The 18116-nt window shown below is 46.6% G+C and overlaps 1 protein-coding gene across 5 annotated transcripts in view; it reads right to left on the bottom strand.

Annotated features, from left to right (window-relative positions):
* Positions 1–17879, bottom strand: part of TRIM36 (tripartite motif containing 36) — a 54749-nt gene extending 36870 nt beyond the window's left edge. For 2 of the 5 annotated variants that reach the window (XM_011971050.1, XM_011971052.1), the window contains exons 1-2: positions 17321–17834; positions 839–1073 (exon numbers count right to left, since the gene is read on the bottom strand). In XM_011971050.1, coding sequence (XP_011826440.1) covers positions 839–1073; positions 17321–17383 — 298 coding nt within the window. In that variant the 5' untranslated portion in view covers positions 17384–17834. Of the gene's footprint in view, positions 1–838; positions 1074–7065; positions 7426–8524; positions 8645–17320 lie in introns of those variants that run through there. The other 3 variants (XM_011971053.1, XM_011971055.1, XM_011971054.1) reach the window with 3 other exon arrangements.
* Positions 17880–18116: the final 237 nt, after the last annotated feature.

Raw genomic sequence — 18116 nt, 5'->3', positions numbered from 1 at the left:
AAAACAAAACAAAACAAAACAAAACAAAACAAAACGGATGAGGGATAAAGAAAATAAAATCCCCAAATGGGACCAGAAGGGACAAAATGACAAAAAATAATTCCCTTAAAAGTTATCTAGGACTAGCCATTAGGTAGTCCCACTCCTTAACTCTGCAGTTTTTATTTACCTATTACCATATATGAATTATCAATGTTTTCCTAGTTAGTATTTCAGTAGTCCATTATTTTATGTATCAAGGACATCACACAGTCAGAAAAATTCCTAAAGACAAGCATAGGATTTTTTTTTTCTTGAGACAGACTTTCATTCTTGTTGCCCAGGCTAGAGTGCAATGGCGCGATCTCGGCTTACCGCAACCTCCACCTCCCAGGTTCAAGCGATTCTCCTGACTCAGCCTCCCAAGTAGCTGGGATTACAGGCATGCACCACCATGCACAGCTATTTTTGTATTTTTAGTAGAGATGGGGTTTCTCCATGTTGGTCAAGCTGGTCTCGAACTCCTGACCTCAGGTGATCCACCCACCTTGGCCTCCCAAAGTGCTAGGATTATACGTGTGAGCCACCGTGCTCAGCCTTACAAACACAGTTAATAAGGAGTTTAACATAAAGTTCATATTCAATATCCAATATCTACTTTAAGTATGAATCAAAAGCCAAGAGTTCATTTTGACATTTCAACAGTGGGGGAGGACCATTTATAACTATAGTTTTAATTTATTCATCTGGAAAAATTAACCCCCAAGATGACAAAAATAATTTTCCTTCCAGTTACCACTGAATATATATCTATAAGCTTACCCCCAGCACCACCCCAGCCCACAGTTCTAACACATACCTGGTCTATTAATTCGGTCAATTTTATCCATACTAGGGGAGGGGAGCCGAAGTCGAGGACTGCTTTGATTGGAGTTGTCTGATCCCACATCGTTGAATGAATCATCAAGAGTCAGCAGGAGTTCTTTTACACATTTATGACAGATACTATGTTGGCAAGGGAGAATCAATGGGTGGGTAAACAGCTCCTTGCATGCTGGGCAAATGAGCTCCCTTTCGATATTCTTAATGGTAACCTTAAATTGAGAGTAAAACAATCCAAGTTAAAGGCTCTTAGTGGGTAAATATATTAACATTCTTATACCTCTTGAATAAATACATATGTTTACTTTTCCAAAAACAATTAAGAAAATGATTTTTTTAAATTTTAAATTTCTTTTCCCCAATAAAATTTGATACCATCAACTGCCCTCAACACCCATAACCCAGAACTGAAGGAACATGAGATAGTAAAGGGCAAAAATGAAAAAATGAGAAAAATTATGTAAAATATTAGAGGATCATGATATTCTATCAAAAATTACAAAGCCATCATTCGAATCTCCATCACCAGTGCACTGATTTAGGACTTCAGTGAAATCCCAGAAGTAGATCATGTCAATAAAAATTTTGAATACAGCACTAACAGTAAGACTATATTCCTATTTAGTGAATTAACGCTGTAACTGGCAAATAACAGGAGCTATTAAACACTAGCTGAGTCAGTATGTTCATGGAACCCCAGTTGGTATCTATTTACAAGCCGAAATTATCAGCAATTTTCTATATTAAATGCGACCATTTTTCATATGCTGCAACTGTAATGCAGCCAAAATGCCTGAGGTTCTAATGCTGTATATCAAAGCAATTATCTTAAAAGCACTTCATGAATATGTATTAGTCCATTTTCACACTGCTATAAATACCTTTGTATTTCTTTATATAAAGATATTTCTTTACATAAAGATATTTCTATATAAATTACCAATTTATAAATTTATAAAGAAAAGATATTTAATTTCTTTACATATAAAGAATTTTATATATTTATTTATATAGAAATTTATTTCTATATAATTTATAATTTATAAAGAAAAGAGATTTAATTGACTCACAGTTCCACTTGGCTAGGGAGGCCTCAAGAAACTTACAATCATGGCAGTAGGGGAAGCAGGTCTGTGTTACGTAGAGGCAGGTGAGAGAGAGCAAGAGCAGGGAAACTGCCTTATAAAACCATCAGACCTTGTGAGAATTCACTATCACAAGAACAGCATGGGGAAAATCTACCCGTGATCCAATCGCCTCCCACCAAGTCTCTCCCTCAACACCTTGGGATTACAATTTAAGATGAGATTTGAGCCTAACCATATCATTCTGGCCCTGGCCCCTCCCAAATCTCATGTCCTTACATTTCAAAACCAATCATGCCTTCTAAACAGTTCCCCAAAGTCAACTCATTTCAGCATTAACTCAAAAGTCCAAGTCCAAAGTCTTATCTGAGACGAGGCAAGTCCCTTCTGCCTAGGAGCCTGGAGAATAAAAAGCAAGTTAGTTACTTCCAGGATACAATGGGGGTACAGGCATTGGATAAATGCTCCCATTCCAAATGGGAGAAATTAGCCAAAACAAAGGGGCTATAGGACCCATGAAAGTCTGAAACCTAAAACTGCAGTTATTAAGTCATAAAGCTCCCAAGTGAGATCTCCTTTGACTTCATGTCTCTCATTCAGGGTATACTGATCCAAAGGGTGGGTTGCCATGGCCTTGGGGCAGCTCCACCCCTGTGGCTTTGCAGGGTACAGCCCCCCATGCCACCTGCTTTCATGGCTGGCGTTGAGTGTCTGCAGGTTTCCCAGACACGTGAATGAAGCTGTTGGTGGATCTACCATTCTGGGGTCTGGAGGACCATGGCCCTCTTCTCAGAGCTCCACTAGGGAGTGCCCCAGTGGGGAGTCTGTGTGGCAGCTTATATCTCACATTTCCCCTTTGCACTGCCCCAGCAGAGGTTCTCCATGAGAGCTTCGCCCCTGCAGCAGACCTCTGCCTGGACATCCAGGTGTTTCCATACATTCTCTGAAATCTAGGCAGAGGTTTCCAAACCTCAACTCTTGACTTTGGTGCACTGGTAGGCCCAACACCATGTGTAAGCCACCAAGGCTTTGGGCTTGCACCCTCTGAGGCAATGGTCTAAACTGTACCTTGGCCCGTTTTAGCCACAACTGGTACTGGAACAGCTGGGACACAGGGCACCAAGTCCCAGTGATGGCAGCTGCAGCCCATCTGGAACAGCTGCTGCAAAGATGCTGGCTGCAGCTGGGAAGGCACAGCCGGACCTGCTTACTCTGCAGAGCCAGCAGGATCCAGGAACAGGCAGGAGCCCTTCCCCATTCCGAGTTGGTGGGGAGGGAGCCCCATGCTCCTGGGTACCACTGCAGCCACCCAGCTGTGGACTAGGGCATTCCTATGCTCTTGGTGGCCCAGGATGCCCCTCTTCCCCTGCATGCTCAGAAATGCCTGCTCCTGCTGCTTGGCCTCTCCCCATTCCCAGTGCCCACTCTGATTTTGGAGAAAAGCTGTGGCCAAGCCCGGGCACTGTCATGACCTGGCCAGGTGTGTGGGTACTTGAGGAGATGCTGACACACTAGCCCCCTGCCACCTCAGTCCCCTCTGGACTTTGGGCGCTGATGAACATGGGAGAGAGGCCAAGTGCAGGGCTGAGGGTGACTCAATATGGTACTGCATGCATCCCTCACCTAAAATAGTCTGGGCACCACGAATGGCAGTGGGAGGCAGACAGGTTCCTGGGAGGAAAGGGACAGATCCCTGCTGAAACCCCACTTTCAAGCAAGGGATAGCCTGAAGCCTAGGGTCCAGGCTGCCAGTTCCACTGACTGGAGTGAGAACTTACAGTGAATTTTCCAGGCCCACCCATGGCCACCCATTGGCCAATCAGCACACACTTCCTCCCCTCTGAAGCCCATATAAACCACAAACTCAGCCAGACTCTGGCAGATGATAGGACGACTTGTCTGAAGGTAAGAGCTACCTGCTTGGGTCTCCTGTCCACTGAGGGCTGCACACTCAACAAAAGGACCTGCCTGCAGAGAGGAGATACCCACTCCGGGTCTCCTCTCTGTTGAGAATTGCAGATGTTGGGAGGAACTGCCTGCGGAAAGCAGCTACCCACTACGGGTCTCCTGAGAGCTATTCTTTTGCTCAATAAAGCACCTCTTCACCTTGTTTACCCTCCAGTTGCTCATGTAGCTCATTCTTCCTGGACACAGTACAGGAACTCTGGACCTGCCAAATGGCAGGACTAAACAAGCTGTAACACAAACAGGGCTAAAATATATCCCACTTCTCGCCATGTTGTGGGTGACGAGGAGGAGACGAGAGAGGAGAGAAGAGCTGCAGCCCTTTAGGGAGCCTGGACTTACGAGCTCTCCAAGCCAGGGCTGTGACACCCTCTTTGTGGCTCTGCAGTTCCTGGCATCTCCAAGTTTCTGGGTGTCACCGTGTTCCACAGTGCTTGTAGTGGAAGCCACTTGTGGTACACCTTTGTTCCAGCCACAGCAAGGAGCCGGCACCCATGCTGGCACCTGGACCTGACTGCCCCGCCATGGCCAGCATGCCTGGCTGCGCACACTGTACCCTGGGCTCGCTCACTCATGCACCCCTTGCTGCTCTGCACCTGGGCTTGCCCTTGGCAGGCATGGGGTCTGGGCCAATAGTGAAAGCCAAGCACAGTCCGTCAGGCCAAGTGGGCAGAACAAGTCCAGTGGGCCTGAGCAAAACTTGGGCAAAGGCAACACTTGCCACAGACGTTTCTGGCTGGCAAAACGACACCCTAAGGATCCTGTGATACCGAGGCTGCACACAGCAGCAGGGCCCTGGGCCCACTCCACTAAACCATTTTTCTCTCCTAGGCCTCCAGGCCTGTGATGGGAGGGACTGCTGCCAAGATCTCTGACATGCCCTGGAGACATTGTACCCATAGCCTTGGTGATTAACATTTGAGTCTTTTTTACTTAAGCAAATTTCTGCAGTTAGCTTGAATCCCTCCCCAGAAAATAAGTTTTTCTTTTCTACTCCATGGTAAGGCTGCAAATCTTCCAAACTTTTACGCTCCCCTTCCCTTTTAAACGTAAGTTGCAATTTCAGATTGTCTCTCTCAAGTTCAAAGCTTCACACATCTCTAGGACAGGGGCAAAACACTGCCAGTCTCTTTGCTAAAGCACAGCAAGAGTCACTTTTACTCCAGTTTCCAACAAGTTCCTCACCTCCATCTGAGACCACCTTGGTCTGGACTTCTTTGTCTATATCACTAGCACTTTTAGTCAAAACCATTCAACAAGTCTCTAGGAAATTCCAAACTTTCCCACATCCTCCTGTCTGCTTCTGAGTCCTCCAAACTGTTCCAGCTTCTGCCTGTTACCCAGTTCCAAAGTCGCTTCCACATTTTTGGGTATCTTTACAGCAGTGCCCACTACCTTGGTACCAATTCTCTGTGTTAACCCATTTTCACAGTGTTACAAAGAAATACCCAAGAATGGCTAATTTATAAAGAAAAGAGATTTAATTGACTCACAATTCTGCATGGCTGGAGAGGCCTCAGGAAACTTACAATCACGGCAGAAAGGGAAGCAAGCACGTTTTACATGGCAGCAGGGGAGAGAGAGTAAGAACAGACAACACTGCCTTATAAAACCATCAGATCTTGGGAGAATTCACTATCACAAAAACAGCATGGGGGAAACCAGTCCTATGATCCAATCACCTCCCACCAGGTTTCTCCCTCAACACCTGGGGATTACAATTCAAGATGAGATTTGGGTGTAGACACAAAGCCTAACCATAACAGAATATTAAAAGAGTGTAGAGGACCCTTTAAAAAGGTGTATAAGCATCACTACTAATGCTCTCAATACTACAGGCTTTCATTATTTTAAGTGAGAAGCATTTTAGATTCATCACAACTAAAAAAGTTTGATGACCTCCTACAGTTTCGCCATCATTTCTCTATGTAGTTTTTTCCATGTATCCCAGACTTCAAATATACGAATCCTACAGTCAGCATCCCTGCAATTTTAAAGACAGCCCAACTTCAAAGCACTTATAACCTTGCACAATCGTTTCAACTACTAGAAACACAAAGAAAATTAAAATTGACTTAATGTAATTTAAAAATGTATGCTAACTTATTCTCCCTAATAATCTCTGACAATTCAATCGCATTAGAGCCAACTGGTTTTATCATTGTTAGTGGGTGTTTCAATGCAGTCTCTTGCTGCATCACTCAAATATGTGATGAAGAGCCATATCACCTCCCAGTTGTTCATAGATTTGGAAATAAGATAACCAAATCTCACAATTCACATCAAAGAATACAGAATATTCACATCCTATCTCATTTCACAAAGGGTTTGGCACCTAATTCAAAAAGAAAATCCAGGGTGTCCAAAATAGGTTCTTACATTCTATTTTATGTATCAATATGGTCAGTTACGGTTTACTTCTCACTGGGGGAGGATCTAAAATCATTTCCATTTTTCTCGTACGTGAAGCAGTGTCTTGAATCTGACGTTTTAATCACAATGGACATAAAGTGCCAAAGGAAAATTTAGTTCATCAGTCATTGAGGGAGAAACAAACTGATTAAGTGTAACGTGGCGGCTCCCTCAATTAAGCGGTTCCTCGGGAAACTTCGGAAGAATTGCACATTCGACACCTTTAAACAAAAACACTTGTAGGCTGACAGCTGCCCGGGCCCCGGCCCGCCCCGCGCGGGCTGGCGAAGCCGGGGAGGAGCCTCTGCCCCAGGCGGCGGCAGCCGGCCGGGCCCGCGGGGGTCACGACGCCTAGACAAAGGGCGGTCCCGCAAGCGCAAGGCACGCGCCCCAGCTTTCTGCCCGCACCAGACTCCCTAACGCTAATTAATTCTGCAGCCTGAGCTCTATTAGAGAGACCCTCCATGATTCCCCGAGGTGCTCAGGTGGGCAACTACCGGATTTGGGCTCTTCTCTGGCCCTGGGGACCCCACGTCCGGCTCTCGGGGATAGAAAGGGGACGCCCCGGGTTGCAGAACCTAGCCCCGGGCGGGGGAAGGCGAAGAGGAAGCAGGATCCCCACACGACTGCCCCTGCTCTCCCGGGAGGAGGCTCCCTGCGGGCTCCCTGCGGAGGAAAGAGAAAGAGCCGCAGCCGGCACACCGCCCTCGAGGTGGGGGGCGGCGGCCCCCTCCGCACTCACCGGCGAGTCTGAGCCATCGCCCTCCATGGCTGCCTTCTGCCAGGTGTCATCAGCAGCACGCTCCACTTAGGCACACCGGCCACCCCGAGCAGGGTCTGGTGGGCGGGTCCCTGCGGCGGCCGTGGAGCCTCGGTCCGAAGCTGGAAGACGAGCTGGTCAGGCGGACCTGGCCAGCGGACCGACGCGGGGAGAAGTAAGCCGGGGCCAGCGAAAACACAGGCGCGGGAGAAGCAAGCTTCGCTCCCAGCGACGGCCCCGGGAATCCCTCCCAGCGTCCGGCTGCGGCAGCGGCTCCTGCGGACTGCGGCTGGGAGGGGCGCCGCGCAGAGACCTGGGCGGGGCACGGTGGGGCGTGGCCAGGGCGTGGCCGGGCCGTTGCCCAGGCAACAGCGCCAGCCGCACAAAAGAGGCGGGGCCGCCTGGGGCTGGTAGGCTGGGTGTCTGAGCGTTGGGCTCAGCGGGACTCGGCTCGGCGCGGGTGTGGCACGCGGTTAGGGATCGGCGCCTTCCGCCGCCACCTCTTCCCTACGCAGCAGCCCCTCACTCCCACCCGGGCTGCCGCCCGTCGCGGGCTGGGGGGCCTCTGAAGAGCGGAAGTGAGGGCAGCCGGGAGCGGTGGGCGGTTGCCGAGGGCGGCGCCTGGGCGGGCAGGCCCCGCTGCGGCAGAGCAGCCGGCTGCAGCCTGGGCCCCCGGCCCCGCGCTGCCCCTCCGCCCTTCAGTTTGCTCCCACTGCGCTTTCTTCCTTCGCGGTTCGAAGCCCCGCTTCCAGACTCAACACAGGACGGTGCGGGCGAGTGCGAGCCTAAGCCACCTTCCCTGAATGGCCGCGGCGAGGACGGCAGAGCTGCGCGAGGCGACTAGAGTGAGACCCCGCCCGCCCCCTCCGCCGGCCCCAGCCAGGCGCAGCCTGGGGTTCCCTGTCCCCGCCCGGCTCATCCCCGTTCTCTCCTGGCTTCACTCGTTGGGTGAACTTCATAGTCCCTAACTTGGCACTGAACACTTGTATCCCGCTTTTTGCTTCTATACCCCAAGTCGCGATGTCACGGCAAGTTCTTGCCCAGTGGCGCGGGGACCGCCTGCAGGGTGGGGATTCCTCTCCCGGATGCTGGCCAGGGACTGAATTTAAAAGGCCGCGGAAAGGGAGCGACCCCCCGCCACCCGGGCCTAGGCTTTCCCTCCTGAGGACCAGGACAGAGGGTCCTGAGTGGCTCTGGCACACCCGCTTAAGGCGCGCACCACCTCAGGGACTGGCTGTGCACATTTCACCTGCCACGGCCCAAGTGTGTTTCTTGTGTTGTTTTCAGGACACACGGAGAACAAATTAACTTAGGATTATTAGATCATGCCACTGCCTTCCTGGCTAGCTAAATAATTCATTCCTATGTATTAGGCTTTAAGAACAGATGCCCTAAACTTCTGGGTAAATAGGGACTACAGAGCTGTAGCGAGACATCTCGCTTAGGTTTTAAAATGCTTCCCACTTTTATTTCCTGTTTGGGAGAAGTCTCTCGCTGTGGCAAGTTCCGCCGTCTTCCCACAGCCCTGTCTGCAGCGGTAGCCTTGTCTCCAATCCGGCATCTGAATAAGGAGTGTAGAATTAAGAACATTGAGAGACTGTAGCAATTTTCTCTAATGGAACACCCTCCATTTACAGATGAGGTGAACAGAGGATGAAAGCTTTGCCAGGTAATAATGCCTGGGCTGTTCTGATCCGGATTAATGCCTGTTCCGTGGCCGCAGGTGCTAGACTTGAGAAGGCTTCCTTCCCACAGGTTCTGAAAAGTGCTAATCAGGAGGAGAATAACAAATGCCTGCGTGAATTAGGTGCCTATATATATTTTTAAAGGCTCAATCGTTAGAAAGCATTATAAGTCTTTCTCACACTGGCCTTTGAGCGAAATAATTCCCCTCGGGCTGTAATTTCACATCAGCACACCTGCTTTGATCCAAAACTTATTAGTTGACACAGTAAAAGTGATTAGTAGGCTCCATTAACAGGAATTAAAGATAAAACCTGTATAGACAATATTTTGGTGAAAATACATTGCTATGGCCTTCCATTTTTGCAAATCAGACTTCACTGAGCTATCATTTTCTACTTGATCCACAAAATTCAAACATGATGTTAATACACTTGGCAAAACTGTGTCTCAAAAAAATAAAAATAAAAAATACTTAGGCAGTGGGCACAACCTTACCATTATCACCCCAGTATAGGTTTTAGTTGTGTGAGCAACTATCTATTCATCCTTCTGAAACAGATCATTTGGTGGTATTTTTGTTTTGGTCCCATGAGATGTTTAAGACCTTATATTAGTGTAGATTTGAGGACTTTCTAAGTCTAATTCTTTCAAAGTATAAGCGTCTTCTTGTTTTAAAGTAAATTTTGTGTTTGTTAATTTTTTGAATATTTTTCTGCCTCAAAGATGTTCAAAGTTAAAATAATTCACCAAGTAATGGTATCATTGCGTATTTCTCTATCAAAATTAAATATAAGATTTACAAAGCCTCTCTTATTTTGCTGAAACCTTTTTGTGGTAGCATATGTTGGTACAGCTTATCTGAAGGGACATTTTACAAATCCTATCAAAAATTTTAAGTATTTGTACCTTTTGACTAAGCAATTCCACATCTAAGAATGTTTCTACTGTAATACTTGCATATGTGCACAAAAGCATGTGCAAAGAGCTTATTGAGACCTTATTTATAACTAAACATCATCCATAATGTACATTCATACCACAGAAGACTGTGCAGCAGTTAAAATCAATGTACTGATGACAAAGGATTTCTAAAATATGATGGGCGTGGTGGTCCACACCTGTAATCCCAGCACTTTGGGAGGCTGAGGCGGGTGGATCACCTGAGGTTGGGAGTTCGAGACCAGCCTGGCCAACATGGTGAAACCCCTTCTCTACTAAAAATACAAAAATTAGCCTGGCGTGGTGGCACACACCTGTAATCCCAGCTACTCAGGAGGTTGAGGCAGAAGAATCACTTGAAACCGGGAGGCAGAGGTTGCAGTGAGCCAAGATTGTGCCACTGCACTCCAGCCTTGGCGACAGAGCGCGACTCTGTCTGCAAAAAAAAAAAAAAAAAAAAAGTACAAAACCATATGGATTCTATATGCTGCCACTCTGGCCAAAAGACGAGGCAAACTAAAATTATAGGTAAACAAAAATAAGCATCTGGAATAGAGCACAAAAAATGATAACCATTGTGGAGAAGTAAGGGATGGAGTCAAGTATACAAGACTTACTCTTCACTCACATGTATTATCTTTGCATCTTATATGTACATGTTATACTTCTAAAACTTTTTAATGTTAATCCGTTCTATCCATACACTTTTAAAAACAAAAGGTGGGGGGAAGAAGACAAATACGAAAACTGCCATTTTAAACCACTGCTTTCCCAGTTCCCTGATCATTTCTGTCTCCCTGGGCTGCCGTGCTCTGTGTCAAGTCATCAACTTCTCTGTTGCAACATCCAAACATCCCAGCCTCCCAGGATACCAAGACCCTTCCCAGTTCCTCAAGTTAAAATCCTGGTGGGTTTTGTTTGCTTGCTTTTTATCTTCCTTTCTTCTTCCCTATCTCTGGTCAGCCTTAAATCATAGGTTGTTGTCAGATTCTGTTCTTTCTCATCCTCACAGCCGATTCCCATGCCCACTCTAAGCCCCCTCTCCACATGCCTAGCAGCCTATCAATTCAGTATTTACAGATGACGTTCCATATGTGTAACCCTGTCCTCATGCCTCTATTTGCACAAGGAGCAGAATAAGCTACAGTCCTGGACCACAGGCAGCTTGGTATTGGAACATAATGGGGCGAGGGGGTGTGTGGACACGTGTATTTGAGTGTGTGTGTGTGTGTGTGTGCATGCGCATGAGTTGGGGAGCAGGAGTTAGAGAAAGGGTGATAAACTTGTGGTGACAAAGTAAGTCTGGTAAAGTATGGAAGGCCTCTATGCTTTTGTAGATGTTGAGCAGCTTTGGAAGGCTTTTTAGCAGGAATGGCATGAAATATCTGAACTTTAAAAAAATCATTATTCCCCTATTTTCCATTGTATATGCTATCCCTTGGTGCCTACTCCTCCCCAGTTTGGAGTATCCTAGCACCTCCTTTTTCAATAGTTTATTTTAAAATCTGGGTTAAAAATGCAAAACAAGAAAACCTATTCCATTCTTATCCCCCTCAGTTCACAGACCTTCAATACTCTTGCCTTCATTGTGATATCTTATTTTCCACTTCTGGTATCACTTAATTGCTCTTCTATCACAGGGGCATGAGCTGTCTCACATCCATCTACTTCATGAAGTCCAAAAGGTCAACAGTCTCCCCTCTCCAAACACACACAATTCAGTCTTTGATAAAACAGAGCCTCAATCAATGTTCATTGCTTGATATTTAAAATATAAACCCCTTACCCTATAAACCATATACTACTCCATAAGCTGACTTGGTCTCTTTCCATATTGATTCCTAATACCCAACAAGAGATTAAATTTCTGGCTGGGTCAGGACCTAATGACCATGGTGCATATTAATTGGTTTGATCTGAGATCAGACAGGCAGGGTATCACCATTCTATTACTATATACTAAACAAGAAATAGAAATAAGGTAATATGGCCATATATTCCCTAAACCCTGCCCCCTTTTGGGAACCCCTAATCATTAAGCAGCCACAGATATAGAATCAAGAGAGACCCTAGACGTATAGAAAATAAGAAGTATGGAAATAAAGTAAATTACAGGGTTTTAGAGTAGATTGGCACACAGACCACCTGTACTACTGGGTATCAGGAGGTTACCAGTGAAGGGATAATGAATGGCATTGTCTATCAATTATTGACTCAAGCTTCTGACAGGCCAAGCTTACCAGTCATAAAGTGTTTCTATGGGAACAAAGTCAGGGGAGAGGAGTCCAGAGAGCCAGCGAGTTCAGATTTCCACTACCTGGCCAAATCCTCCTCATCTTTCAAGTTGCACTTCTGGAGCCTCCTTTATTACTTTTGATTTCATTGATTATCTCCCTTTATTCTGAACTCTTTCAGCACTCAGTTTAACATAACTACCTACTCTTTGTACACTGATGTCTGATGTTTTGTCTTCTCGACCATTTAAACTTTTATTTAAGACAAAATCTAGTAAGCGTTTATCTACTAAACAGTAGCACCAGAGCAACAATTTGCAATTAGGAAGATGAGAGGAACCCAGTGTTGCTCTCACAGACTCTTTTCCATTAATGATGAGTGTATTGGCTGAATAACTAGTGGGCAAAGACGTTTTTTGGCCAACTTGAGGTAAACAAAATTGGTAGTATTTTGAGGCAATCTAGCAGGTTCCTCTCTGTTGAACACATCTCATTATTCTTCCCCTCAGGGTTACTAGATTTAGTAAATAAGAACATAATACACCCAGTTAAATTGGAATTTCAGATACATAATTTTTTAGTATATGTTCCAAATATCACATTGCACATATTCTTAAAAAAAAAAAAAAAGTATCTTAAATTCAAATTCAACTCTACACATCCTGTATTTTTTCTGTCAACCCTACCTCCACTTCTTAATGATCACAGTGTGGATATAAGGTGTCTCAAGGCCCAACCCTGTTGTCATAAAAGCTAGAAGTAATAGCTTTCATTTATTAAGGGCCTATGATGTGTCAATAACGGTATTAGGAAACTTGCATACAATATTCATTTAACTCTTGTAGTAACCCTGTGAAATAGGTATAATTCTTTTCAGAGAAGACATGTAACAAGTAAAATTCCTCTCCACCTCCACCCATAGATTAAGTAATATGCTTAAGATTACATGGCTATATACTAAAAAGCCAGGATTCAAACCTGGGTCTCAGTCCAGCATCCTTATTGCACTGCCCACAGGTAAGTATACAACACAGAATTTACGATTTCACTAAAAATTGGATTTAAACATCCTTTTACAAAGTAGTTTAGGAGACACCTTTTTTCCAAATTATCTTTAGCACAATATAGTAAAAAAAAAAAAAAGAGGAAAATTATATTTATGAAATTAGCTCTTTTCAAATAATATTGTAAAAATCTAAATTTTCTGCCTGCCTTCCGTACTCTCCACAGCACATACATTTTGCCCAATTTCAATATATATATTTTAAAAACCTTTAAAAAATACTTTGTAGGCCTGATGCATTGGCTCACCCCTGTAATCCCAGCACTTTGGGAAGCTAAGATCACTTGAGGTCAGAGCTCCAGACCAGCCTGGCCAACATGGCGAAACCCTGTCTCTACTAATAATACAAAAAATTAGCTGGGCATGGTGGCGTGTTCCTGTAGTCCCAGCTACTAGGGAGGCTGAGGCAGGAGAATTGCTTGAACCTAGAAGTGAAGGTTGCAGTGAGCCCGAGATTGCACCGCTGCATGCCAGCCTGGGCAACAGAGTGAAACTGTCTCTCAAAAATAAATAAATAAATAAAAATACTTACACAGTGGGCACAACCTTACCACTATCACCCTGGTTTAGATTTTAGTTGTGTGAGCAACTATCTATTCATCCTTCTGAAACAGATCATTTGGTGGTATTTTTGTTTTGGTCCCAGGAGATATTTACGACCTTTTATTAGTCTAGATTTGAGGACTTTCCAAGCCTAATTCCTTCAGAGTGTGTCTTCTTTTTTTAAACTTTGTGTTTGTAAAAATTCTTGAATTTTTTGTGCCTCAAAGATGTTCAAAGTTAAAATAATAATTCACCAAGTAATGGTATCATTGCCTATTTCCCTATCAAAATTAAATATAAGATTTACAAAGCCTCTCTTATTTTGCTGAAACTATTTTACTCCTTAGATATGCCTGAACAGTAATTATTAAATTATGGGAACCGAATGTACCATCTGTTTATTTACACATAAATGTAAATATGCTAAATACACAAAATACAAACAGATATACTAAAATTTGAATTCTATATTCCTTGTCATCAAATCTTCATTATATGATTCCAGAAGAGTGTATGATGGTGATAAAAAAAATTAGTGAGACCAATCTTCCGAGAGACCAAAACAGTTTAAAAATACTGCTTTGAGTAACCTTAGATATTGACCACAGATTTGGAAACCTCTTTTAATCCAAAGAGATTAGCTGCAAAATAAACAGAAAGACAGCTTTCAGAAATGGTAAAAGTTTCACTGTTAGTGAAATATAAGGAAATACATTTACATTTTTAAGCCTCTTGAGAATGATCGTATTAACTACACTTATGCAGTATTGTTTGATGAGCAGAAAGATCACAATGGCACATATCACTGTGTACTTTAAATATTAACGTAGCCATCACAATAGAGTAAATAAGCTGATCCAGTTTGTCCTGTAGGTTTTAGGTTACCCTAAGAAAAAAGGCTCACTTCCCACATTTCAGAGAACATATGGTATGCTAATTTAATTTGAAATAGACACACAAACTGCTGCCACTGGGGAAGGAATGAGATTGGATGTGGGCATGAACTTCCACTTTTTACTCTGTAAAACTTTCTGTGAAGTTTGAGTATTTGACAACAAGCATATATTCAGGTATTAAGTTTGTAAAAATGTAAAGCTATGTATTTTTAATTATGTACAGTTTGAGAAGTCCAGTACAGGATGAAACAAATCTGGGGGAAAAGTGAGAGAAATTAAGAGGATGGTCAACTCAGTGGTCTCAACTTTGAGGGATGGTGGGGCGGGGGGGGCAGGCCAACTACAGGCCTCTGCTCTCCTTTAACTCCCATAACTAGACCAGTTTCCCATTATTCGTTACATTACAAACCCCAACTACAAAGTGGAACCTAACTCCGCAGAGGAAAATAAAGCAAGTCAGTCTCAACGGTCTGCTATTCCATGGTTAATATTCAGTGTTCAAATCCTGTATAATCACACACAAAACAGGGGTCTTAAATGGGCTAGGACTGGGGCTGCAGGGTGGGGCAGGATTTGAGCCTGAGGAGCATGGGTAGGAAATAAGCTGGCTACTCCTGACCAACTCTCCCCCTCCAACCCCCACAAAACAGACAGAGGAACTGTCCTAAGTTCTTCTTGGGAGAGACTGCTTTCCAACCTCAGAGATTTCAAAGGGACACCCGCCGGGCCTTTCCACCTTTAGAAGTCAACCGGGAATGCTCATGTGTTTGCTGCAGGCCCATTGCTGAAGCCTAGTGAAGACAGAGGCAGAGAGAGAGAGCAGAGAAATCCAGTAAATGAAGCCAGAAAGTTAGTGTTTTTTCATTACAGTGAACATACTGTGATGAACCCATTGCTATTCTGAGAGGGTTTTGTTTTTGTTTACCTGACTTGATTATAAGCAGTTTTAATGGTTCTGCCCTACTTCCCCATTTCGTGTTCATGGGACATCCATCAGTCGGCTTCATGGTCACCTGGGCTGTTCTTAACATGCAAATCCCTGGGTCCCACCCCGAAATTATTCTCTCAGAATTTCAGGATTTGTCTGTCATTGAAGGAAAGCATAGCCAACTAATACAATTCTGGCTTACTTTGAAGAATGTCTGAGCACCATAGGAGAAAATTCACCTATCATCTTATTCTCCACCCTATCAAGAGTAGTCCATTTATTTTGTTCAACCAAAGGCATTTTTCCTCCCTGCCCCCCAGCCCCTCATCATTCCCAAATAGATGTCCCTGTTAGGCATTCTCCTAGACCTGGGCAGTCGGGGCCCTGCTGCACCTCTCGCTCTTTAGAGGCCCTGGTACTGGCCCTCCTCTGGCTGCCTGCCTCTTTGCTCAGAGCCAGCTCTTTCTCGGGGATTTCTCTCCCCACGGTCCATTCTTCAGAGGGAGTGGTGGGCCGCAATATGCACCCTAGGCCCGAAGGGTGGTCAAGGGGCTGCTGCTGGGGCGACAAAGAGCTCGGATACACTGGTCAGTGTGTGCTGAATGCCCCTTGAGGTACAGGACGGAGCCTGGGCTTGGAAGAAAAGTGGAACGAGGGTTCTCCATTGGTACTTCTGACCCGGGGTTGTAAATGGTAGGGGAGGCCCAAGACACAGCTCCACTTTCGAAATGTTAATGAATATTCTGTTTCTGATGAACGTATTCAGTGCCTGTAGAACAAGAGAATTCAGAGAGGCGTAGGGTTCATTTGGGACTTTTTAGGCTGACAGTGCATTAAACCAGCTCACCAGCCCTGGGGCCGTAGGACTGTCCGGCATGAAGCTAAAACTACTCCATATGCTATATAGGCGGCGTTGGAGTTAGTGGGGTGTGGGACTGCAGGGTTTCAGGTGCTCACATCAGAGCTACAGAATCATCCTCCTTTCTGTTAACCGTGCGCAGGGAGTCGAGTGCTCCTTTGTGCCATCACCTCTTCTCGAAGCTCCAGGCGCAGAGAGCAAACGCTGACGCCCTTTCCCGCCTTCTCTCCGCCTGCGAGTCCCGGAGGGCAGTGCTCTGTGCAGCCTCCGTATTTCTCGACACGTTCCGCCTGCAAACCACTTAGGAGCTTCTGCCGGCAATTTCTGGGACGCAGCGCGGAGCCCAGCCTCCCACACGGGCTCAGGCCCGGCACCACCCCGCCCGCTGAGGGCGTGGTCGCGGGCGCCACCGACGGCGCCAGCCTGGGTTCCTAAAGGCTCCAGGACAGGTGCGGGGCTGAAATCCCGCTCCTCCAGCATCTTCCCCTCCCTACCAAAAGAAGGCTGCTTTAAATATTCCCGGCCTGGAGCAGCAAAAGCTAAGGACCTGGAAGGAGGCCTGAAAAGGCCAGCGCAGGGCGAACGAAGGTGCTGTCCCTATTTACCGGCCATACGCTCTGACTGCGGGCTGACCCCGATCCCACACTCCGAGCCTATTCACTCGCTGGGCGGACCCTCCCTCCACGCTCCGCGCCCAGACAGGCGAGGTCACCCACTCGAAGTCACCACGCTTGGGGAGCCCTGGTTGCGTGAGGGAGCGCCCCCTTGGCCAACGCCCCGCCCTCCTTTCCATCTTCTGACGCTGGGCTCTCGCCCTTCGGCGTCCGGGAGCCCCTACTGCTGCCCAGCTGGCCCCCAAAGCGCCCGAAAGTCCCCTCTTGGCTTATTTCAGAGATGCCACGCAATAAAGAAAAGGCGGCTACTTTGCATTCCGCAGCTGCTGGGACACCCGGGCTGCGAGCGCGGCCCCTGGATTCCAGCCTCCCGCCCTTCCCAGGCGCTGGAATGAACACGGACGCCCACAGTGGCAGGCCAGGTAGTGCCGGAGTCCGGGGCCCAGGCCGCGGCGCCCCGCGTCCCATCACTTACCTTGCCTTTAGCTAGCAATTCCATGATGTAGCCAAATTCACTCATCTCCCCAGACTCCGACATGTTTACGCCCCTTCACAAACTCTGGAGGACCGACGCGGGTATATCGAAATTGTCTTTTCTTTTCTCTTTTTCTGTTTTTAGTCTGAGTTTTGCCGAGCTCCCCGCCCATAAGCTGTTAACCGGGAAAAGTGAGAAAGCGCCGGGGAAAGTAAGAAGCGGGCTTGGGTGGAATGAAAGCCATCGAGGGCTCCTGGGCAGTCTCGCCCGGCTTGCTAGGATCTGGGTGCAGCGATCGGGGCTGGGCGATCTAACGGAACAAACGAGGGCGGCGGCAGCGGTGGCGGCCGTGAAACCCTCACCAGGCGGAGCCGGGCGCGCGGAGGCCCCGCCTCCTCGGGGGTCGCGGCCGCGGTCGGACCGCAGCGGAGACAAATAAACGCGCACACAAAGCGGGTGCCCAGCGCGGCCCCAGGTCGACATTCCCCGGCCTTTATCGCATGCCTGGAGGTTGGCCGTCCCGGGCTCTCGGCGCGAAGATCTGGAAAAAAGCCCCATCGCACTGTCTGGAGGTGCGAGGGCAGGCAGAAATAAATGCAGAGGAGGCGTAACAAAGGGGCTGACTGCCAGCGCCGGAAAATAAATAAATACATAAGTGAAGGCCAGGAAATGGCAACGGCGCATCTCAAGTCAGCCTTCCTGAAATCCAATAGGTAATAAAGACCAAGCCCCGCGCTTCTGAGATGAGAACAAATACAGGGACTGTATTTTAAACACTTAAGTGTATAAGGCCAAT

The sequence above is a fragment of the Mandrillus leucophaeus genome, unplaced genomic scaffold (genome assembly GCF_000951045.1).
Source record: "Mandrillus leucophaeus isolate KB7577 unplaced genomic scaffold, Mleu.le_1.0 Scaffold983, whole genome shotgun sequence".
NCBI classification, from domain to species: Eukaryota; Metazoa; Chordata; class Mammalia; order Primates; family Cercopithecidae; genus Mandrillus; species Mandrillus leucophaeus.
The sequence above is the reverse complement of the archived record's forward strand: the minus strand, read 5'-3'. Positions and strand labels throughout refer to the sequence as shown.